Source organism: Mirounga angustirostris, unplaced genomic scaffold (assembly GCF_029215605.1).
Source record: "Mirounga angustirostris isolate CCGP_5_RB_7025 unplaced genomic scaffold, mMirAng1.0.hap1 SCAF_17, whole genome shotgun sequence".
NCBI classification, from domain to species: Eukaryota; Metazoa; Chordata; class Mammalia; order Carnivora; family Phocidae; genus Mirounga; species Mirounga angustirostris.
Window position 1 is genome coordinate 4,593,027 of NW_026991725.1, and position 23,340 is coordinate 4,616,366.

The following is a 23,340-nucleotide window of genomic DNA, read 5'->3' on the forward strand; positions in this document are numbered from 1 at the left end:
GAAATGGTGCTTTTCTGAAGGAGTGGAAAAGAGTTTCCAAGTAAAATCTTGAAGGACATTTGTGGAGATTAGGATGTAAGAGCAAAGGGATATGAGTACTTATTTTCAAATCCTCAGAACTTGTTTAGCTTGTATTAGCATCACTGTATTAGAGTTGGGATTTTTGTCCAGTTTCCTTATTTCACAGAGAAGGAAACAGGCAAAATAAAGTTGATCCTTAATTATCTATTTCCTGCAATTATGTTTGCTTCCAAGATAAACTATTTGTTGTTGAGAGGTAAGAACAATATTCTCTATTTCTGTAGTATCCCCTCAGCTCAGTGCCCAAATTGTGCTGTACACAGTAGAAACTGAAAACTTGTCCAACGAAGTGTCCAGAAAATTGCGTTGCTCACACAGTAGGTCAGTACATATTAATTGACTAGAACAGTATTCAAACAGTAAAATGAATGAAAAACTCATTCCTCTGTGGGTGGAATGAGGTATGAATTTTAACTGACGTCTTTAAATTCTTCCTTTCCTCAGGGATTTTTTTTTTTTTTTAAGATTTTATTTATTTATTTTGAGAGAGAGAGAATGAGAGAGAACACATGAGAGGGGATAGGGTCAGAGGGCAAAGAGGACTCCCTGCCGAGCAGGGAGCCCGATGCGGGACTCGATCCCAGGACTCCAGGATCATGACCTGAGCCGAACGAAAGCAGTCGCTTAACCAACTGAGCCACCCAGGCGCCCTCCTCAGGGGTTTTAAGGCGAGGCTTTGAGTAAGATAGGACAGCTACTTCGTATGACCTAGGGGTAAAACTTCCTCAGTACCCTCAGTCCGGACCCTAAGTGGCCAAGCGGACTCTGTAACCACCCTGGAAAAGTGCTTTGAAAGTGGAGCTCCGCCACTGAAATGAGACAGCCAAGTCTGTTGCCAGCCTGGAGACGGGCTCAGACTCAGGTCTCCTGCAAGCCCCAGGCTCCGCATTTCCGGGTGCGGAAGGGTGGGTCCAGGGGCGGGGCGTGAGTGTCGGCGCGAGGTCCGCCCCCCTTCGCCCCCGCGCCCCGTCTCTTCTGGAGCCACGCCTGTACTTCGCGCAGGCCGTCGGTCGGCCCTGCCGGATCGCTGGCGCGGGGAGGAGTGGAGCAGGGAGACAGCTGGCTGGCTGGCGGGCTGCGGGGGGCGGGGTGTACGCGCGCCAACGCTTCCTTGTCCAGCGCCCTTCCTGCGCGTGCGGCTGGTCGGCCCGCGGCGGCGCAGAGCGGAGCCGGCGTACGGGGGGGGCCCCGGCAGGGCGGGGGCCGGAGCCAGCCCGGGCCGGGGCCGGAATGCCCCTGTTCTCCGCGCTGTTGGCCTTGCTTTTGGTTGCCCTCAGCGCCCTCTTAGGCCGGTGAGGGGATCCCGGCTACAGCGGGCAGGGGCTGGGGAAGGAAGAGAGACTGAGGAGGGGGGCGCGCGCTGGAAAGGCGCGCGGGAGGGGAAGGGGGCTGGAGGGGAAGGTGCGCGGGCGGCGGAGAGGGAGGGCCCGAGAGGGGCCGCGGAGGGGGCGCGCGGCTGGCTTGAGCGGGGGCGTACGGTCCGATCTGGCACCGAGAAGCTGGGAGTAGGGGACACTGAGGGAGCGGGCGAGGCCTGAGGAGATGCTGAGGCTGGGAGCTGAATAGGTGTGTGTGTGAAGAGGGGCCCGGCTCAGTGGCCTCCCTTTCCCCGTCCTTTCGCCCCTGAGTGTCCCTTTCACCGAGCGCAGAGGGCACCTGCAGCCTCGCCCTAGGAGCCGGAACAGGTCTGGCAACCCAGGGGAGAGCCGCATTTGAGCCAGCCCGGTGTGAACCCACGGTGCCTTCTTGCTGACACCTGTCTGGAGGGCGGAGAAAGAGACCCTGTGGGGGAGTGTGTGATGGCACGTCTGACACGGCTGCCTGTATTTCGACTCCCCTTCGGGCCTCTTCTTTCTTAATCTGGGGTTCCTAAGGATTGGAAGGATTGCTTTCTTTGTCCCCAATTTAGGAGGTGGACTGTAGTTTGTCTGATTTCATTTGGGTGGAGGGGACACTCCAGGGCTAGGGTCTTGATCTTTATGGCTGAGTGTATGTGACAGAGTGTTGTTTAGGAAACCGGAGAGTTGCCCAGAAGATCAAGCTTTAGGACATAACCTTTTTGCAAGGCCTTCTAGGACCAGGAAGGGGTGAGGAAAGCCAAAATTGAGAGAGGGTCCTATGAACTCACAGGGATTTTTCTGCAGGTGGTTTGTGGTCCGGTTGGCCACCAAGTGGTGTCAGCGGAAGCTGCAGGCAGAGCTAAAGATTGGGTCCTTTTTTTGGATCCAGAATGTCAGCCTTAAGTTTCAGCAGCACCAGCAAACAGTGGTGAGTCTTGGGGAACTCCCTAGGTATGTGTGTGGGGTGGACTCAGCTAAATTTTAACTTTTTATTTCTTTTTTTTCCTAAAATTCTGGGTGGCTTTCCTCGTTAGCCTAGCCTTGTCACCTCTTTGCCAAGATGATTTTAGAGTTAGTTTGGAAACACTGGGATTGATGCAAGTTGTTGAGTTAAAAATGCTTATAAGGCACAGAGTGTTCAGGGTGCAATAAGAAAGATACAGAACTAAGCACAGAAAAAAAGATAACAGGAAATAGAAGAGCTTACTGTTCTAATTTAAAAGGAGAAATAGTAACATATCCATAAAAGAGAAATACTGAGCAAGTTCAACCAATGTCATTGTGAGGAGCAGGATATAGTGCTGAGGAGAGAAGTTGGTGGAAATGGAGTAGAGAATATTTAGTGGAAAGGCTATAGCACTTCCTCCTCTTCTTAGAACCTTTCCTGGCTGTCAAGCTGCTCATGGCTTACCTAGAAGCTAGCGTACAAAGCTCTTTTCCACACTGTTTTAGGAAATTGATAGCCTCTGGATTTCCAGCAAACTCCTTAGCCATGATCTGCCGTGAGTACCCTACATTCTCACTCTTCCCTTGGGGAATATTTTGGGGTTGGGGTTTGCAGAATGACATTTTGCAGAGGCCTCACAGCCCAAGGAGGGGACTGGGGTTTTGCTGATGTCTCCCGGTTAGCCTGGAAGCTATTATTTTGTGAGACATATATTGATAACTATTATGAGACTGTTGTCCTTGATTTGAGCTACATTTTTAGGGAGGATGAGAGAGTGAATGTTGGGGAGGGGAGGAGACTGCTAGGGAAGGGCTGGACCTGACGGCAGTGAGGTCTCTCTTCTGGGCAGACGCTATGTGGCATTGTGCTTTGGAGAAGTGCGTATCAGAACGGACCTACAGAAGGTTTCTGGCCTGTTTGCCCCATTCTCCCAGAGCACTGGGGTGCATCAAAAGGAACTGTCGTTCAGTCCTTCCTTACTGAAGATCTTCTGTCAGGTGAGATACTTCTCCCACTTTCCTGGACTGTAGTAGGGATGGCTGGCTGTAGAGTGATGGGTGGATTTTTCTACTGTTTTGGGAATATAATATCAAGAGCTGCTTCTTATTCTTTCTCTACTGGAAAGGAAAGGCAGTGCCTTGATATTAATGACTATTTTTGCTGCTTCTTTCTAGCTCTTCTCCATTCATGTAGATTCTATAAACATCATGGTTCTCAAGGTGGCTACTTCTGAGTCTTTGTGGCACATTCAGATCAGAGAAAGCAGCTTTCTTTTGGATAGTGATGGGAAAAGGTAATCACTGGGTAAAAGAGGGTCTGGTAGTCCCATTCTTGCCTTATAGTTGTTTCAGCGCGGGTGGATGTCAGGGTTTTATAAAGGTGTCAAGTTCTCATTCTGTAGCAATTTGAGGAGAGGCTAAGATTAGGCACTTCTCTTTGCCTTGTTCCTTTTAGCCAGTAAAGCTTGACTGAAGTTAAATGGTGAGGAAAGGCTCCAAGTGCTCTTAATTTTTTTCCTTTCCCAGGCTGAAATGTGAGGTGAGCCTAAATCAGATCAACAGCAAAGTTCTAAAGAGTGGCCAGTTGGTGAGTATGCTGTGGTCATTTAGATGCCTTGTGTCCTTCTGGGTGTAAGATATGAAGGAGCTTACATTCTAGATTCTGTATTCTTATGGGGGGGTTCTCTCAAGGTGGTGTTCTAGACCACTGCATTTTGACCCCAAACTCCTAGACTCCCTATATCTTAACGCCTTAGAGGCTTATCCTCCTTGCAGGAGGATACCTGCCTTGCGGAGCTCTCACTGGCCCTAAAGTTGTATGTAGAGGTGGGCATCAGCAGTCGGCAACTGAAGGCGATCTCTGTGGATATGTGGACACTCCATGCGGAACTGCACGAGGGCCTTTTCCATAGTCAGCTGCTACGCCCGGGCCCAAGCCTGGCACCCAAACCTGTTCCTTGTCCAGGTAAAGCCCTGGTCAGTAAGCTTCTTGGCTGCGCTGTTCTCTGATTATTCTGGAATTACATACAAATAGTGGTCTCAATTTAGGTGTGATTTGTTATTCAGCATGACCTTTGACGCCAAGGATAGCTAAAAGAAATAGGGCGTTTACTTGTGGTGAGGGAAAGAACTAACATTTAGTAGGTAATTATCGTGAATTAGATTTGTAGTATGAGTTTTCTGTATTGTCTCTCACTAAATTCTCAGCATATCACAAATGAGAAAACTGAAGCCAAGAAGAGCAGATAGGTGACTTGACTGAGGTCATAGAGCTAGTCATTTGTAAAAATGGGGTGTAAATTATTTTGCCCTGAAGTCCATATTCTTTGCATTATATCAACCTGCTCCCCATACTGTTTTTTAAATTCCGGGGAAGGAAGTACAGCGGGTGCCTGGATCTCTGGGATATTTGCCTTGTGGCCTAGGATTGGGCCTTTGGTTAGCCTACTTAGGTGGGAAGATTTGGCCAAAGAGGATGGGGCATTTTGGGAGACTTGAGTGTGTTAAGGATTGATGGCTCTTGTGTAATTCATTCATGTTTTCAGAGGTGACAGAGAACTTGGCTGAGCCAACTCTGCCTGGCCTGTACCTCCTTCAGCAGCTGCCAGATCAGGTCAAGGTGAAAATGGAGATCACAAGTGTGGTGCTGTCCATGAATAGTCAAAAGAGGTGATCAATGTGCTGGGGTCTCTATAACCAGCCTAGTAGCTGCACTGCACTGAGTTTGTCTGTGGGGATAAAGGGAGTGAGAACAACATTCCATGTATTTCTGAGCCAGAGTCTGTCTCTGGTCCAGGCACCTGAATTGGACGCTGAAGCTGCTACATTTCCTGTACCACCGTGATGAGGATCAGCTGCCTCTTCGAAGCTTCACAGCAAACTCTGATATGGCACAGATGAGCACTGAAGTCCTACTGAAAGGTTCCTGAGGGGGGATGTTGGTACCGAGAGGACTAGACCCTCCCTTTCCCCCATGTCCCAGTTGGCCTTCTTAATATCAGTGTAGCTGGGGATGGGAAGAAGGGAACATACTGAGAGAAAAAAGCCCCAACTCATGAGTTTTGTTAACAGTCTATTCATCTGCTTGCCTGTCTCTGACCCTCTCCTAGTTTTACCTGTTGTTTTCCCCAGTGTTCTTCTCTGATCTGCTCTTGCCCTCACAGATGGGTTGTTGCTGTCCCAGAGCCGCCAGCGCATTGTCTGTCTCAACTCCCTCAAGGCTAGTGTGCAGGTGTGTTGACTGTGATCCCAAGACTCATTCCTTTCTCTGCTCTCTCCCTGTATCATTGCATTGTGAGCTACTGAGCTAAAACCCGACCCCGCAGTTCTGGTGTCATTTCCAGGTGACCACCATTGACTTCTCGGCCTCCGTGGTCTTGAACACGTGTATCGTTCATTACCGGCACCAGGAATTCGCTCAGTGGCTGCACCTCCTAGCGCTGGAGATCCAAGAGTCTAGTTCATCTGGTTTTAAGCAAAAAAAGAAAAGGTCAGTGTCATCTTTTTTAGCCACCATCTTATCAGGGGGATCTCAGATTCCTTTTTTTGTTGTTTTTTTTGTTTTTGTTTTTAAAGATTTTATATATTTATTTATTTGACAGAGAGAGAGAGATAGTGAGAGCAGGAACACAAGCAGGGGGAGTGGGAGAGGGAGAAGCAGGCTTCCTGTCGAGCAAGGAGCCCGATGTGGGACTCGATCCCAGGACCCTGGGATCATGACTTGAGCCGAAGGCAGATGCTCAACAGCTGAGCCACCCAGGCGCCCAGATTCTTTTGATCTAAAGTGGCATACTGTATGGGGCGCCTGGGTGGCTCAGTTGGTTAAATGACTGCCTTCCGCTCAGCTCATGATCCTGGAGTCCCGGGATTGAGTCCCACGTTGGGCTCCCTGCTCAGCAGGGAGTCTGCTGCTTCCTCTGACCCTCCCCGCTCTCATGCTCTTTCTCTCTCTCAAATAAATAAAATCTTTAAAGTGGCATGTTGTGTTAAATACGTATTTGATTAGTTCAATAGCAATTCTGTTTCATTTATTTTTATTTTTTGAGAAAGAGAGCAAGCGTGGGAGCAGTGGGGGGAGGGGCAGAAGGAGAGGGAGTGAGAGAATCCCAAGCAGGGGCTTGATCCCATCACCCTGAGATCATGACCTGAGCTGGAGTTGGACGCTTAACTTACTGAGCCACCCAGGTGCCCTGATAGCACTTCTGTTTTATATATTTTCCGCATTAAACTAGATTCTTTGACAGTAGGATGAAGTCCTTTTTGTTTTTATGTCTTCAGTGCTCAGCACAGTGCCTTATTATACAAAATAAACAATTGCGTCACTGAATTTAAATGATCCACAATCTTGTCTGCCTAAGATTATAAGGTGATATGTTCTGTCGACAGTGTCATCTCTCTCTGCATTGTGTTGCATAGAGAACTTAAGGTTAATGGCTTGGAAGCAGGGACACCTGGGTGGCTCAGTTGGTTAAGTGTCTGCCTTCGGCTCAAGCCATGATCCCAGGGTGCTGGGATTGAGTCCCGCATTGGGCTCCCTGCTCAGTGGGGAGCCTGCTTCTCCTTCTGCCTGCCGCTTCCCCTGCTTGTGTGCTTTCTCTCTCTCTCTTTCTCTGACAAATAAAATCTTTCTCCTTGGTTGTATTAGGTTGAATCATGTGATATACTGATATTCATATTTGACATTTATATTTGACCTATGAAATGGCAATTTCATATGGTTCAACTTAGTATCTTTCTTGCGTTCTTGCAGTTTACCATTGGGAATAGCAAACTTATGAGTTCGGTCTTTTATTTTCTAGTTGCATTCCATCCTAAGAATCACAACAAAACTCACCCTGACTTTTGAGAGCTTCAGGTATCTTTTCCATAACAGGAAGCCGCAGTTCTTTCCTTATCAAACAATGATGTCTTGTCCCTGTGCAGAACCTTCCCCCAAATCCTGGCTCCTATCATCTTTAGCACCTCCATCTCCAATGTCAACGTTTCCATTCAGCTTGGTGATACACCACCCTTTGCCTTGGGATTCAATTCCATCTCTCTAGGTAAGACTACAGGATGGAAAAGGAATAAGTGAAGCCAGGCCCAATTGATGGCTACAGTGGCTCCATAGAACTCTCTCCTCCCTTCTTTGTTCAGATTACCAGCACTTGAGGCCACAAAGTATCCATCAGCGGGGTGTCCTAACTGTGGACCATCTCTGCTGGCGGGTGGGCAGTGACTCCCACATTCAGCGGGCACCCCACCCACCCAATATGCATGTTTGGGGTGAGGCACTTGTCCTGGACTCCTTAACGCTACAGGTAGGTGGGGACTTTGGGGAACAGGGGCCATACAATTTCCTTTTCCTGCCATGCTTTCGAGCACGGATCACCTTTTTGGCAGAAGGTGATGCATCAGGGTGTTACAGAACTGTGTGTTCTGCATGTTCCTAATGGGGCTCTCCTTTTCTAGGGTAGCTATAACCAGCCTTTGGGCCTGTCTAGCACCCAGTCGGATACCCTCTTTCTTGATTGTACCATCCGTGGACTGCAGGTAGAAGCATCAGATACCTGTGCCCAATGTCTCTCTCGCATTTTATCCTTGATGGACACACAATCTGGGAAGTCAGCTTTCACTAGAGAATCTTCATTTGGGGAATCTGTGTCATTACTGTGGAAGGTGGACTTGAAGGTGGAGGACATGAACTTGTTCACGCTTTCTGCCCTGGTTGGTAAGTGGAACAGGGAGTCTATACCTAAGTGAGTAGTTTGTAATCTAAGCAGATTATGCTGGTTCAGTCTGCTCCTTCTCATTTAATGAAGGTGATTATTTGGCCTTTTTCTAAATTAAAGGCATGAGATGCTGGAAGGTCTTACATAACTGTTGGGTTTCTTGATAGTTCTTAAAGGCTAATAGAAGATACTAAGTATTAGGCAAGATTTATTTAAAAAAAAAAAAGCCTTGATAGTTGATCTAGAAATTGAGATATGCGTAGTTTTTTATTTCCTTATGTGTTCAGTTCTGGAGAGTAACTGATATATCTCTGGGCACTTTGTAGGAGTTAGGAAGCTTCTTTGGCTTTTCCAGATTTAGGTATGGTAAGATAGGAAAGGAAAAATTTCCCTGAAACATGAGGAATGAACTTAGGGAGGTATAGGGAATAAAACTAGAGTGAAGGGAATGAGTAAGAAAGGAGAGTGAAGGCTGAAGTTGCCGTTTGAGAGCTGAGAACCAATGCTACGTGGTTTCTGGATGTTAGGTGCTTCCGAGGTCCGACTGGACACGCTGACTGTCCTGGGAAGTGCTGAAACCTCCACTGTGGGTGTCCAGGGACTTGTGCTTGCCCTGGTGAAGTCAGTCACAGAGAAGATGCAGCCCTGCTGCAAGGCTCCTGACATCCCCACTCCCGTGCTCAGCCTCTCCATGCTCTCCATCACCTATCACAGCAGCATCCGCTCTCTGGAGGTAATGCTTCTATGGGGAGGTGGAGTCAGGTTGGTTTTTCTCTAGGCTGAAGAGCATTTCCCAGTCTTCTGAGTCTGTTGTGAAACTCATCTGTGAGAAATATGACACCTTGTATTATTCTTTTTGTCCTGGTTTTTTCTGTACATTTTTAACTCTTTATTATGGAATGTAAAATGTACACAGAACTAGAGAGAATATATGAACTTGTATACATCCATACCCAGCTTCAGTAATTACCACTTATGACCAACTTATTTCAGCTGTATACCCACCAGTTGCCCTGCTGCCCGCTTCCGGATTATTTTGAAGCAGACATATACCAGGACATATAATTTCAGCTGTAAATATTTCTGCATATCTCTGAAAAATAAGGGACTTTTTTTTAAAGATCATGATCTGGTGTTATTTCGCTGAAGTACTCAGCTCATTAAAAAGCTGGAAGGGAGGGGTGCCTGGCTGGCTCAATTGGTGGAGTATGTGACTCTTGATCTTGGGGTTGTAAGTTTGAGCCCCACGTTGGGTGTAGAGACACCTTAAAAATAGAGTCTTTAAAAAAATAAAAGGTTGGAAGGGATCTGAAGATGGAGGCACCGGCAAGTTTTAAGAGGCTTTCCAAGATCTTCCTCCCCAGGATATCAGGTGAATATGGAACACTCTTAGGAAGGGAGTGGTATATCTTTCTAATTGTCAGACTTCAGCTTCCTTTGGAAGGAGGAGTTGCCTTTTCAGAGGCTGGAACTCAAAGGCATTTTTCTCTTCTGGAATTTAAATTTTCTCTGCTTAACTATTCAGAATTGACTTTGTTTTTTAAGCTTACAAGGACTCCTTTCTTTGAGGCATACTTTCATATAAGTTAGTTGCTGTATTGACTTGTGTGGTCAGTCCTTTTTATACTTTTTAAGAATTAAGTCAAGGGGCGCCTGGGTGGCTCCGTTGGTTGAGTGTCTGATTCTTGGTTTCTGCTCAGGTTGTGATCTCGCAGTTGTGGGATCGAGCCCCATGTCAGGCTCTGTGCTCAGTGTGAACTCTTCTTCACATATTTTCTCCCTCTCCCTCTCCCTCTGCCCATCCCCACCCCCACACACTCTCTCTCCCCCCTAAAATGAATAAATAAAATCTTTAAAAAAAATTAAGTCAAGATGCAATCATTGCATGAAACATTTTTTTTTAAAGATTTTATTTATTTATTTGAGATAAAGAGTGAGAGAGCATGAGTGGGGTGAGGGGCAGAGGGAGAAGTAGACTCCCCACTGAGCAGGGAGCCCGATGTGGGGCTCGATCTCAGGACCCCGGGATCATGACCTGAGCCGAAGGCAGACGCTTAACAACTGAGCCACCCAGGCGTCCCAGCATAAAACATTTTTAAATTGATTGTTGCAGTGGTTATTATACAGAGTGTGGCTATTATAGAAAGATAATCACAGAAACAAAAAGCCAAATGACGTATTAAGTATGTGCTGTATATACTGCATATCCTATGGTAGATATTAAAGAATCAACACACACGGCCTATACTCTCGGACAATCTAGAATCCAGTTGGGAACTCAAAAGTGTTGTAAGTGCTCTGACATATAAATAAGAACTGTTAGCTCAGTATATTCATACTAAGGGGAACAAGGCAAGGGAGCAATTGATGTAGCTGCTCAGGAAATGGTTCTGAGTGGAGATGGTTCTTGACCCAGGTGTGCATGTATAATAATAATCCCAGCCTTCTCTCCTGTTTTGGGACATTGTAATTGACAGATCCCTTCTCTTGCTCCCTGAAGGTTCAGTGTGGTACAGGGCTCACCTTACTTTGGAGCCCCCCAGATCACATGTCCCTATACCAGCACATCCTGGCTACCCTGCATTGCCGAGACCTACTAAGAGCCACTCTGTTTCCCGAGTCTGCTCCACTCCTTGCACTAGAGCCTCCAGTGACTGTGTCTGAACCCGAAGGCCTTCTCCCTGAGCCATCTCCGCCAAAGCGGCTACTAAACCTGACGCTAGAGGTGAGCACAGCCAAGCTGACAGCTTTTGTAGCTGAGGACAAGTTCATTACCCTGACTGCGGAGAGCGTGTCGCTGAGCCGGCATGGGGGTTCACTGCAGGCCTACTGCCCAGAGCTGGCTGCTGGCTTTGATGGCAATAGCATCTTCCACTTCAAGGAGATGGAGGTACAGCTGCTGCCTGAACTGGAGGAGATGATCCTGCACCGGAACCCTTTCCCTGGGCTGCAGACCCTCCGGAACCGTGTTTGGCTCCTGTCCCTGGGCTCAGTCTCAGTGGAGTTTCCTTATCAGTATGATTTCTCTCGAACTCTGGATGAGGCTGTGGGAGTTCAGAAATGGCTGAAGGGGCTGCATCGAGGAACTCATGCTCAGGCTTCTCCAAGCCCTGCCCCACTCCCACCTGATCTACTCTTGAAGGTTCAGCACTTCTCATGGGTTTTCCTGGATGACGTCTTTGAGGTGAAACTTCGTGATAACTATGAACTGATGAAGGATGAAAGTAAGGAGAGTGCCAAAAGGCTGCAGCTGCTGGATGCCAAGGTGGCTGCCCTTCGGAAGCAACACGGGGAGTTATTGCCAGCCCGTAAAATTGAGGAGCTCTATGCCTCTTTGGAACATAAAAACATTGAAATCTACATTCAGCGCTCCCGTCGTCTCTATGGCAACACACCTATGCGCCGGGCACTGCTCACTTGGAGCCTGGCAGGACTAGAGCTGGTAGCTCTGGCAGATGCCTCCTTCCATGGGCCTGAGCGTGTAGTAGAGCAAGTTCAAGAGCTTGATCCAGGCAGCCCTTTTCCTGCCGAGGGAGTAGATCTTGTCATTCAGTGGTGTCGTATGCTCAAGTGCAGTGTTAAGACATTTTTGGGTAAGTAGCCCTTCCTTATTTGCAGAGTGTGGTGTTTGCCCTCAGAGCTCTAGAAAGCTCTTTGATTGACTACAGAGGAGCTCAGTTATATTGGGAACTGTGGTAGTTTTTGGATGGGTGGAGTGGGATGGGTGGGCTCTTCTTCCTTTCTTTGTTCCTGAATTTCACCCTGAAACTGCTTGGCTAACATAAAGGACAACTAACACAGTCATCTTCAGGGTTAGTGTGCCTCTTGCATCTTGGTGTTATTACTCTCACCGTCTGCTCAGTGTCTCTGCGCCCTTTTCCAGCTTTTCTCCCAACTGCCAGCTCTTGTTCTCTCAGTTGACCTTGTTAAGTAGATGGGTAAAAGTTGTGGCAGGGGAGAAAATGCTTGAGAATGTTGAGACAGTCCTCTAAATAGCGTATATCCTTCCTGTAATAACAGTCCGGATACGAGATTATCCCCGGTACCTGTTCGAGATACGTGACTGGCGGCTGATGGGTCGACTTGTGGGCACTGAGCAGAGTGGTCAGCCTTGCTCCCGGAGGCGTCAGATCTTGCACTTGGGGCTTCCATGGGGTAATGTGGCAGTAGAGAGGAACATGCCCCCACTCAAGTTCTACCACGACTTCCGCTGTGAGTAGAGGAGGGCAGTCGGTTTGACTGAGGGACGTGGTGATGGCTGGGATGGGAGAGGAGCTGAGGCCTTCTGGAGTGAAGAGAGAAGTTGTGTAACAAGCTGTACCCTTTGCTCCTCTGTCCTAGCGGAAATCTTTCAGTACACAGTGGTATGGGGCCCTTGCTGGGATCCAGCCTGGACACTGATTAGCCAGTCTCTGGACCTCTTGACCAAGCCCTCAGCTGACCCCAGCCCCCCCTTGCCCTGGTGGGACAAGAGCCGTCTTCTGTTCCATGGCGACTGGTACATGGACATTGAACAGGCAAATCTGCACCAGCTGGCTACTGAGGTGAGGGGCTCCAGAAGAGTTGTTTTCTTATTAGGATGGTATGGTTGGGGCTTGTATAGCACATGGGAGAAGAGAGAACGGTACTCATTTGGGAGATTTGGGTGATACTCTTACCCAGATCTCACCGAGCTATTGGGGGTGGTTATAGGACCCGTACAACACGACAGAAAATATGCACTGGGAGTGGAGCCACCTGTCTTTTCACTGGAAACCTGGTCAGTTTGTGTTCAAAGGTGACTTGGATGTCAACGTGAGAACAGCTTCTAAGTGAGTGGAGTGATGGGTGGGGCCTCAGCACGGTGAGGGATTCGGGTGGGAGGGAGAGGGGAAGAGCCAGGGGGTTGCAAGTGACCAGGGCACTGAGAGCTGGGACTCTCTTGTGAGACAGGTATGATGATTGCTGCTTCCTTCACCTGCCTGACCTCTGCATGACACTGGACCTGCAGTGGCTATGCCATGGGAACCCCCATGATCACCACAGTGTCACTCTGCGGGCCCCAGAGTTTCTGCCTGAGGTGCCCTTGGGCCAACTCCATGACTCCTACCGGGCATTCCGCTCTGAGAACCTCAATCTCTCCATCAAGATGGATCTGACCCGGCACAGTGGGAGTGAGGCTTGGGTCTGGGGCAACGGGAGGAAGGGTTGGGAGGTTGGCTTAAACACCAAGGACTTCAACTTGACCCTCTGGGGAGGGGATAGGGAAAGCAAGGGAGGATTTGGATTAGGACTTTTTTTGGAGAAAGCATTGGTGAACACAAAGCTTAGATTTTTTTTTTTTTTAAGACTTTATTTATTCATTTGGGAGAAGAGAGACAGAGCACAAGCAGGGGGAGAGAGAGAGGGAGAAGCAGGCTCCCCACTGAGCAGGAAGTCAGATGGGGGCTTGATCCCAGGACCTAGAGATCATGACTTGAGCTGAAGGTAGACACTTAACCATCTGAGCCACCCAGGTGCCCGCAAAGCTTAGATCTTTAAAAGGAAAAGGTGTTGGGGATATTGAGTTGAGGCTGAATGCTGCTTGGGTTTTTAAACTTCTAAAAGCTGAAGCTAGCTTTAGCTTCATCCCTGTTTTAATCCCAGGTAGGAAATGTTTATCTTGTCTTTTACAGCAATATCCCAGCCCCGGATTCTGTTATATAGTAGTACTCTGCGCTGGATGCAAAACTTCTGGGCAACTTGGACTAGTGTCACAAGGCCTATCTGTAGGGGAAAGCTCTTCAATAACCTGAAACCTAGCAAGAAGAAACTTGGCCAGCACTACAAGCAGCTTTCCTATACTGCAATTTTTCCCCAGCTGCAGGTCAGGCTCTGCATCCCTGCTGACATCTTCAGTTCTCTTCCCCTTCCCTAGTTTTCTCCTGTTTTCTTATCTTAATCATCTCTCTGATGCCATTCTTTGTTCAGTGTTATGCTCTCTTGTTGCCAGGTGCATTACTGGGCCTCATTCGCCCAGCAACGGGGCGTCCAGATTGAGTGCAGTCAGGGCCATGTCTTTACTAGGGGAACTCAGCGGCTTATACCTCAAGGTAGGTTCAAAGACTGCCTTCATTTCGCCTAGACTGATCCTTGCCCTCTTTGCCCTTCTCATTTCTTGTCCTTCTTTCTGTCCCACACTGTTCTTCTGTACTGGCCTGCATGGGCTCTGTATGCCCCCTTTTCTCAGCGGGCACAGTGATGCGGCGCCTCATCTCTGACTGGAGTGTGACCCAGATGGTTAGTGACCTAAGTCAGGTGACTGTTCACCTGATGGCTTCGCCCACCGAAGAGAATGCTGATCACTGCCTTGATCCCTTGGTAACAAAGACCCACCTACTGAGCCTGTCCTCCCTCACCTACCAGCGGCATAGCAATCGCACGGCTGAGGAGGTACCGCCTGACACAGTCTCTTTACTACCTTATTTGTATCAGTAGGTGTCTTGGTTGTTTGGGCTGCCATAACAATACCAAAGAATGTGTGGCTTAAACAACAGATATTTATTTCTCATAGTTCTGGAGGCTGGGAAGTCTAAGATCAGGGTGCCAGGCTAGTCAGATTCTGGTGAGGGCTCTTCCCTGGCTTGTAGACAGTTGCCTTTGCTGTGTCCTCACAAGGCAGGAAAAGAGAGAGGGAGCATGCTCTCTGGTGTCTCTTATAAGGGCACTAATCCCTTCATAAGGGCCCCACCCTCATGACCTCATATAAACCTAATTACCTCCTAAAGGCCACATCTCCAAATATTATCACATTGGGGATTATGGTCTCAACATAAGAAGTTTGGTTGGGGGAACAATTCAGTCCATAGCAGTAGGTTTCATGCTAAGGTCCAGGTAACGTTTCTAACTATATTCCAAGCATATGTATCATTACCGTATGATGAATTCACTATCAGCTGTATCAGTGTGCCTCTTTTTGAAAATTCCTTTTCTCCCTCTCCCTCTAAAGGTAGTCTCTTGCCCTTTAGGAAACAGTTAAAACTTTTTTTCTAGCACCTTATTTGGTATTTTTTTTCCCCCAATTAAGGAAAGATTTTATGTTGAAATGTTTTTTTCTTTTTTTTTAATTAAGTAGGCTCCATGCCCAAGGTGGGGTTAGACTCACAACCCTGAGATCAAGAGTCCCATGCTCTACTGACTGAGATAGCTATATGTTGAAATTTTCTGAACCATTTAAAATATAGTGGATATAGTCTGAGTGTAGTCTAATGCACACATTAAGACCACTTAGTTTTTCTTTCTCCAGGGTCGTCTTATCTCTCCCAGAACAGATTTTTTTTTCCTTTTTAGGTGGGGGGGAGGGGCAGGAGGAGAGGGAGAGAGAGAATCTTTTTTTTTATATATATATTTGAGAGAGAGAGAATGAGTGAGAGCATGAGCAGGAGGAGGAGCAGAGGGAGAGGGAGAAGCAGACTCCCCGCCGAGCAGGGAGCCCAATGTGGGACTCGATACCAGGACCCTGGGATCATGACCTGAGCTGAAGGCAGACGCTTAACCGACTGAGCCACCCAGGCGCCCCAAGAATAGATTGCTTATTCAACAAGTTTGTTTTCTTGTCTCTACATTTGTGGTCCAGGAGATATTGTGGGAATTTCCATGCTACCTTGTGGTTCTTTACCTGTTTCTTAGGAGCTCTCTACTCGAGTTGGGGATCCCGCCTTTCATACACACCAGCTGCACTTGGTAGATTTACGGGCTTCCTGGACAACCACCAATCGGGACATTGCCTTTGGTTTATATGATGGCTATAAAAAGGCAGCAGTACTCAAACGTAATCTCTCTACTGAGGCCCTGAAGGGGTTAAAGATTGAACCCCAGATGCCAGCTAAAAAGCCAAAGCAGAGTGTTCTGACCAGTGTCCCAGCCCCACCTCCCGTCAACACTCCCAGCTTTAGTGGACAGCCTGATAAGGGGTCATCAGGAGGTAAGCTGGGGGAGATGAGACTTCATAGAGTTAGGTGTAGAATATGTACATGGGATTGGACAGGAAATGGGAAGGACTAAATCACAGATGTTCCATCTAGATGTAGAGATGAAAACCATTGTTTTTCCATATTAGGCCACCTCAGTCTTTTTTTTTTTTTTTTTTTTTTAAGATTTTATTTATTTATTTGAGAGAGAGAGTGTGCAGGAGCTGAGGGGAGGGGCAAAGGGAGAGGGAGAAGCAGGCTCCGAGCAGGGAGCCTGATGCAGGACTCAGTCCCAGGACCCTGGGATCATGACCTGAGCTAAAGGCAGACGATTATCCAATTGAGCCACCCAGGCGCCCCAGCACTTCAGTCTTACATAGCAATGATATAGGCATTTAAAGGGTGTGATCCTGTGGCCAAAAGAAGAGGATCATGAAGAAGTGATAGGTCAAAACAGGATGAGTAAGGGAAAGAAGGGATTAAAGAATTGTTTTGTGGTTTGATGAATTTGTTCGGTCAACAAATATTGAGTACTTAACAGGCACAAAGCACTGCACTGGGTTCAGTGAGAAATAAAATGAAAGTCTACTTGCCGCAACAACTAGTTTATCATCTCTGGATGAGCTAAGATTAGTTCGTTCATTCACTCAACCACTCATTCATTCATAGATTCATTTTCGCTTATAGAGGATTTATAATGTGCCAGACATAACCCTAGACATTAGAGATATAAAGATGAGGGAAAACTCAGAAACTAGTAGGTAGACATGTAAATTATTATTTCATTATGAAAATGCTTTGTAAGAATGTTCAAGAAGAAAGTATTTAAATCAGCATAGGGAAGTCTAGAAAGGCTTCCCAGAAAAGATAGTTGAGATGGGTCTTAAAAGATGAATAAGAGTTCAACAGTCAAGGAGAAGGGAGAGGGCATTTTAGGGAGAGGGAATAATAAGTACAGAGGAATGCAAGTTCATGGTGAGTTCAAGAACAAGGTAAAAGTGACGTATGTCACAAGCGAGAAACGGAAGTATATGGGAGTTATTTTTTTTAAAGTTTTTATTTATTTATTTGACAGAGAGAGACACAGCGAGAGAGGGAACACAAGCAGGGGGAGTGGGAGAGGGAGAAGCAGGCCTCCCGCAGAGCAGGGATCCTGATGCGGGGCTCGATCCCAAGACCCTGGGATCATGACCTGAGCCGAAGCGAAGGCAGATGCTTAACGACAGAGCCTAACTGAGCCACCCAGGCGCCCCATATGGGAGTTCTTGACTGGAGTGAAAAAGAGGGAGTGCAATTAGGGAAAGGTTTATTGATGAAGTAGCATTTAAGCTGGACTTTGAAGGCTTAATATGGTTTGAACTTGTGGAAATGGGGAGGAAGGGCATTCAGGGCAGAGGGAATATCCTGAATAGGAGTAGAACTGGTAAAGCTCAGTATGTTCAAAGGAGAGCAAACAGTCTGTTTCAGTTGGCATAAAGAGTAGCTAAGATGAGGGGCGAGGGAAGATCCTAGAAAGGAAAGCTACACATGGACCATCAAAGGTCTTCATACAAGGCTAAGGAGGTTTTGGTTCTTACTCAGTAGACAGTGTGAACTACTGAGAAGGCTTTTGAATAGGGATGTGTCATCATTAGACTTAATTTTTAGGAAGATAAATCTGGCAGTGCTTTGGAGGAGGACTGGAGAGGAAGAAACTGGAGGTGGAGGGACAGATAAGGAAACTATTATGGCGTCCCAACAACATGTAATGGGGGCCTGAACTTGGTAGAGGCAGTGGGAATGGAGATGAGGGGATAGATAGAAATGTTACTTTGCATATGAAATGTGTGACATAAGTAGCATATCTAGGTAATGTCTAACAGCTGGAGATGAGATCTAGAAGCTTAGTACTAGAGCTGAAGATTTTGGGAGTTTCAGCAGAGAGCTAAGAGGTAAGGTCAAGGAGATAATAATAGTTGCTTACTGTGTGGCAGGTACTCTGCAAAATACTTCTGTATGTTGTTGCATTAAATTCTCTCAACAGGGGCACCTGGGTCGCTCAGTTGGTTGAGCAGCTGCCTTTGGCTCGGGTCATGATCCCAGGGTCCTGGGATCGAGCCCTGCATCGGGCTCCCTGCTCCGCGGGAAGCCTGCTTCTCCCTCTCCCACTCCCCCTGCTTGTGTTCTTTCTCTAGCTGTCTCTGTGTCTCTGTCAGTTAAATAAATAAATAAAATCTTAAAAAAAAAATTCAACAACCTTATGAGACAGTTATTGTTATTTTACAGACAAGGAAACTGAGACACAGGTTAAAGCAAGCTGCCAAAGGTCACAATCAAGAAACTGGCAGAGATAGGATCTTAAATATAGGCAGACTAGTCTGATTCTGGAGGCTGCTATTGAACATAACACACTGTTAGACAAACTCATTGGAAGAAAGAGGAAGAGAGGGGAACATGCTAAGGATAGACCTTAGGAGATACTTATTTTCTAAGACCTGGGAGAAAAAAATTTAGAGGCATAGTCAAAGGAAGCAGTAGAACTATGAGAACACAGTGGCACTGATGGCAAGGAAGTGGTTTCATGGGGGAAAGGAGTGGTCAACAAACATTTAAGATAATGTGAAGTGAAGATAAGGGAGAAAAAAGATCCTAGAATAATTCAGAGGTTGATATACCTAAGAGAAAAAAATGCTGCTAGTATTTTTTTTTTTTTTTAAGATTTTATTTATTTGACAGAGAGAGCACAAGTGGGGGGGCGGTGGGGAGCGGCAGGCAAGCAAGGGGAGAGGGAGAAGCAGGCTCTCTGCTGAGCAGGGAGCCCGATGCAGGGCTCAATCCCAGGACCCTGGGATCATGACCTGAGCCGAAGGCAGTCCCTTATATAGCATTTCTAAGATTCTTTTGGGAATCTCTTTCTTCTGTTAAATTGAAGGGAAAATAAAATAACAACCTTTATTTTGCCCTCAGGGATCAAGGGGTGGCGTGGGTGAGCTGGAGTTGCAGATAGGAGAATGTGTTCTAGAGAAATTGAAGGAAGATCAGTTTGACCCTAGATGTGTTCCCTATCCCTTTGAGATTATGACTTTTTCCCACTTCCTGTTTCTCTGACAGGTGCCTACATGTTGCAGAAGCTGATTGAAGAGACAGATAGGTTTGTAGTGTTCACAGAAGAGGAGTCAGGTGTGAGTGACCAGTTGTGTGGCATTGCTGCCTGCCAGACGGATGACATATATAACCGAAACTGCCTTATTGAGCTGGTTAACTGCCAGGTAACTTTTCTTTACCAGAGCACCCCTACATTGGGCTAGATCATAATATGGGTTTGTTCACCTTCTCCCACCACCGAATAAGAATGAGCAGACAGAGCCTCAAAAAATTATTCCTTCCAGCAGGTATCCAGGATAATCACTTTCATGTCTAAAACCATAGCATTCACTCAGTAAGCCAGAATTAGAACCAGCTGTAGTCATTGGTACAATCCTTTCACTAACCTTCTCACCTTCCCTGGTGGCCCTTGTGCTGTGATTCTGCTTCTGTCTATGGTATAGATGGTTCTTCGTGGAGCAGAGACAGAAGGCTGTGTCATTGTGTCAGCTGCCAAAGCTCAGCTGCTGCAGTGCCAACATCATCCAGCTTGGTATGGTGACACGTTGAAGCAGAAGACATCCTGGACTTGCCTACTGGATGGCATGCAGTACTTTGCCACCACTGAAAGCAGCCCCACTGAGCAGGATGGCCGACAGCTCTGGTTAGAGGTTAGTCAGTGGGACTGGGAAGGCCCATTATAGTCCCAGTTTTCCATATTTGGCTCCTTCCGGCAGACTACTTGCAAGATTCCGGATAGTACCTGTTGCTACCAGCTTAATAGAATAATGAAGCTGGTGATACCTTGAATGTAGGAATTGTAGGCAGTCTCTGATTTGTGGTCTCTGAGCACGTAGTGCCTTTTTTTTTAATCTCTTGCTATTCTTTTTCCCTTTTTTTTTTTTTTTTAAGATTTTATTTATTTGTCAGAGAATGAGCAGGGGGAGCAGCAGGCAGAGGGAGAAGTAGGCTCCCCGCTGAGCAAGGAGCCCGATGTGGGACTCGATCCTAGGATCCTGGGATCATGACCTGAGCTGAAGGCAGACGCTCAACCTACTGATCCACCCAGGCGTCCCTCTTGCTATTCTTTTTCATTGCAAAGGAAATTCTCAATTCCCAGCACTAGAATAAAGTAGGTTGGAACTTTTTTACTTTTGAGAAGATTGCTGACCCCTGCTAATAAAGCACACTAATCAGTGGGCAGCCAAGAAAACAGGCAGTAAGTTTGAGAACTTGAGATAAATTCTCTATCTGCTCTTTCTCTGATTTATGAAGATGGTCGATTGGTTATTTCAGCAAAGCAGTATGGTTGAATAGAAAGGTTGCTTGTCTAGGAGTCAGATGCCACCTTTGCTATTATAGTAGCCCTTGAGTGAGTCACCGTTATTTGTAAAATTGAGTTAATACTTCTCCCCTCACAAGATTATTGAAAGGATTAGTGAGAGTGCTTTGAAAAATACAAAGCTTCATTTAGATGGAAAATAATCATACCATTTTTAAAAAGTTGTTATGTGAGGGAAGGTCTAAATGTGTGTCAAGATAATGTTTTGTTAGATGGTGGAATTGTGAGCAGTTGGTAGGGACCAGGCTGTAGATTTTCTTTTCCGCTTAGTAAAACAATTTGCATTATAATTTCTAGGATATAATTTCATAATTACTGGGAGCTCTAATAGTTTATAAGATACCTAGCCAATATTCTGCATTGTTACTACTTGCACACGTGTGAGGTGTCCACATTGTGCTGGGCATGGTACCCCCAAATGAGTTACTGGATCCATGTACCTCTGTTAAGCACCAATATGATAACTTCATTTGCCATCATACTCATGGGGGAAAAGCTAATCCCTCTTCCCTGATACTTCTTACCTCAACAGCCTTAGGGCTCAATCCAAGCAACCTCAGGTGTAATTACATCCAAGGTAATCATTTAATCAGATGTCAGGCCAAATAAGGGTCAGATTGTTGGTAATATGAGAGGTCATGTAATATATCATATTACAGCTGTGGTTCAAGCAAGCCATGTTCTTTACCAGTAGTCTCAGGAGGTAGGCACAGAAGATATTAACTACTCAGGCAGAGGTGGGCAGGATGAGCTATGCAAGATCTCTCTAGCATTTTCTGGGCCTCTCCTTCTCTTAGGCACGCCTTCTTTTGCATGTGAACCCTTTTTTCCCCCTTAGGCTGTGATATTAGCATTAGAATAGAATGTTTTTGGCTTAGATGGGAGGGACTTTGTGGTTTTTTTTTCTTTTAAGATTTTATTTATTTGAGAGAGAGGGAGAAAGTGTGCTTGCCTATGCACGGGTAGGGGCAGAGGGAGAGAGAATCTTGAGCAGACTGTGCTGAATGCCGACCCTGATGTGGGGCTCAATCCCACAACCCTGAAATCATGACCTGAGCTGAAACCAAGAGTCAGATGCTTAACCAACTGAGCCACCCAGGAGCCCTGATACTAGCCATTTTGGTGTGAAGTGGTTTTGATTTGCATTACCCTGATGAATAGTGATGTTGAGCATCTTTCTATGTTTCTGTTAGCCATCTGTATGTCTTTTTTGGAAAAATGTCTACTCAGGTCCTCTGCCCATTTTTAAATTGGATTAGTGTTTTTTTGGTGTTGAGTTGTAGGAGTTCCTTACGTATCATTTGCAAATATCTTCTCCCATTCAGTAGGTTGCCTTTTCGTTTTGCTTATGGTTTCCTTCACTGAATTGGGAGGGGACTTTGATCTTGCCTTTCTTATGAATTTTTTTGTGACTTGGCAGATTTGCTTATGGTCTTCCCATATCACTCATTCTATTACCCATTTTGACTTCAGCTTAGTGGAGAGAGTCAAAAGAATTCATAACAACAGTGTCAGAGTGAAGACAGAAAACAGCAAGAATACAAACACATGAATATCAAAGTGGGTGGGAAAGTCATTGGTTTTGATGAAATCTTTTGTGCTTAACATGATTTGACTTTTCTTATGTGGTAAAATACATATAAAATTTACTGTTTTAACCATTTTTAAGTGTCAAGTTCAGTGGCGTTAAATACATTTATAATGTTGGGGCACCTGGGTGGCTCAGTTGGCTAGGCGACTGCCTTCGGCTCAGGTCATGATCCTGGAGTCCCGGGATTGAGTCCCGCATCGGGCTCCCTGCTCAGCGGGGAGCCTGCTTCTCCCTCTGACCCTCCCCCCTCTCATGTACTCTCTCTCTCTCTCTCTCTCATTCTCGCTCTCTCAAATAAATAAATCTTAAAAAAAATACATTTATAATGTTGTTCATCACTACCATCCATCTGCATGACTCTTCATCTTGTGAAACTGAAATTCTACCCATTAAACAATAACTCCCCACCTCCCCTTTCCAGTCCTTGACAACCACCATTGTACTTTCTCTGTCTCTATAATTTTGACAATTCTTAAGTACCTCATATACGTGGAATCATATAGCATTTGTCTTTTTGTGACTGGCTTATTTCACTTTCTATAATCTCTTCAAGGTTTATCTGTGTTGTATCTTTTTTTTTTTTTCTTAAGAGAGGGAAGGAGAGGGAGAAAGGGAGAGGGAAAGAGAGAGAGAGAGAGAGAGAGAGAGAGAGAGGCAGGCAGGGGGAGAGGCAGAGAATCTTAAGCAGGCTCTGTGTACAATGCAGAGCCCAATGCAGGGCTTTATCTCACAACCCTGAGATCATGACCTGAGCCAAAATCAAGTCAGATGCTTAACCAACTGAGCCACCCAGGCGCCCCTAGCATCTTCCTTTTTAAGAGTAATTCCACTGTGTGTATATATATATACCACATATTGCTTATCCATTCATCTACCAATGGATATTTGGGTTGCTTCCATATTTTAGCTCTTGTGAATAAGGCCATATGAACATGGGTATACAAATCTTTTCCAGATCCTGCTTTCAGTTCTTTTGGGTATATATCCAGAAGTGGAATTGCTGGATCATATAGTAATTCTATTTTTAATTTTTTGAGGAATTGTGCTTGACATATTTGCCACAGTACCATTATACCATTTGACATACCCCCAGCAGTGCACAAGGGATCCAATTTCAGCATATCCTTGTCAACACCTGGTACTTTCTCTTTTTTTTTGATAGCCATCCTAATGGGTGTGAGGTAGGACAGGATTTAATTTTAACCTAGCTTGCTTTTCTGGCCTCAGGCCTGCAGGTCTGGCAAATGTGCATATAACTCATTTGGCTTTGGAGAATTTGGGTGGTTTGGGCCAGGAGAGAGTCATATATGTCTTCTACCCTGGGAGATCCCTCAAGCTA

General features: G+C 46.2%; 1 protein-coding gene and 1 long non-coding RNA gene across 15 annotated transcripts in view; one reads left to right on the top strand and one right to left on the bottom strand.

Annotated features, from left to right (window-relative positions):
- Window positions 1–1,216: 1,216 nt before the first annotated feature.
- Window positions 1,217–23,340, top strand: part of BLTP2 (bridge-like lipid transfer protein family member 2) — a 31,042-nt gene continuing 8,918 nt past the window's right edge. For 8 of the 12 annotated variants that reach the window (XM_064582916.1, XM_064582917.1, XM_064582918.1 and 5 more), the window contains exons 1-26: window positions 1,217–1,373; window positions 2,226–2,349; window positions 2,874–2,923; window positions 3,218–3,365; window positions 3,543–3,661; window positions 3,894–3,954; window positions 4,143–4,332; window positions 4,913–5,036; window positions 5,164–5,288; window positions 5,531–5,598; window positions 5,711–5,856; window positions 7,290–7,408; window positions 7,503–7,666; window positions 7,818–8,076; window positions 8,605–8,810; window positions 10,578–11,670; window positions 12,098–12,289; window positions 12,419–12,621; window positions 12,770–12,888; window positions 13,010–13,230; window positions 13,732–13,922; window positions 14,049–14,148; window positions 14,286–14,488; window positions 15,725–16,019; window positions 19,096–19,253; window positions 19,533–19,739. In XM_064582916.1, coding sequence (XP_064438986.1) covers window positions 1,312–1,373; window positions 2,226–2,349; window positions 2,874–2,923; window positions 3,218–3,365; window positions 3,543–3,661; window positions 3,894–3,954; window positions 4,143–4,332; window positions 4,913–5,036; window positions 5,164–5,288; window positions 5,531–5,598; window positions 5,711–5,856; window positions 7,290–7,408; window positions 7,503–7,666; window positions 7,818–8,076; window positions 8,605–8,810; window positions 10,578–11,670; window positions 12,098–12,289; window positions 12,419–12,621; window positions 12,770–12,888; window positions 13,010–13,230; window positions 13,732–13,922; window positions 14,049–14,148; window positions 14,286–14,488; window positions 15,725–16,019; window positions 19,096–19,253; window positions 19,533–19,739 — 4,947 coding nt within the window. In that variant the 5' untranslated portion in view covers window positions 1,217–1,311. The other 4 variants (XM_064582919.1, XM_064582921.1, XM_045889486.3 and 1 more) reach the window with 4 other exon arrangements.
- Window positions 8,763–23,340, bottom strand: part of LOC123854321 (uncharacterized) — a 31,993-nt gene continuing 17,415 nt past the window's right edge. For 2 of the 3 annotated variants that reach the window (XR_010408590.1, XR_010408593.1), the window contains one exon: window positions 8,800–8,900. This is a non-coding gene — a long non-coding RNA (uncharacterized LOC123854321). Of the gene's footprint in view, window positions 8,901–23,340 lie in introns of all 3 variants that reach the window. The other variant, XR_010408592.1, reaches the window with a different exon arrangement.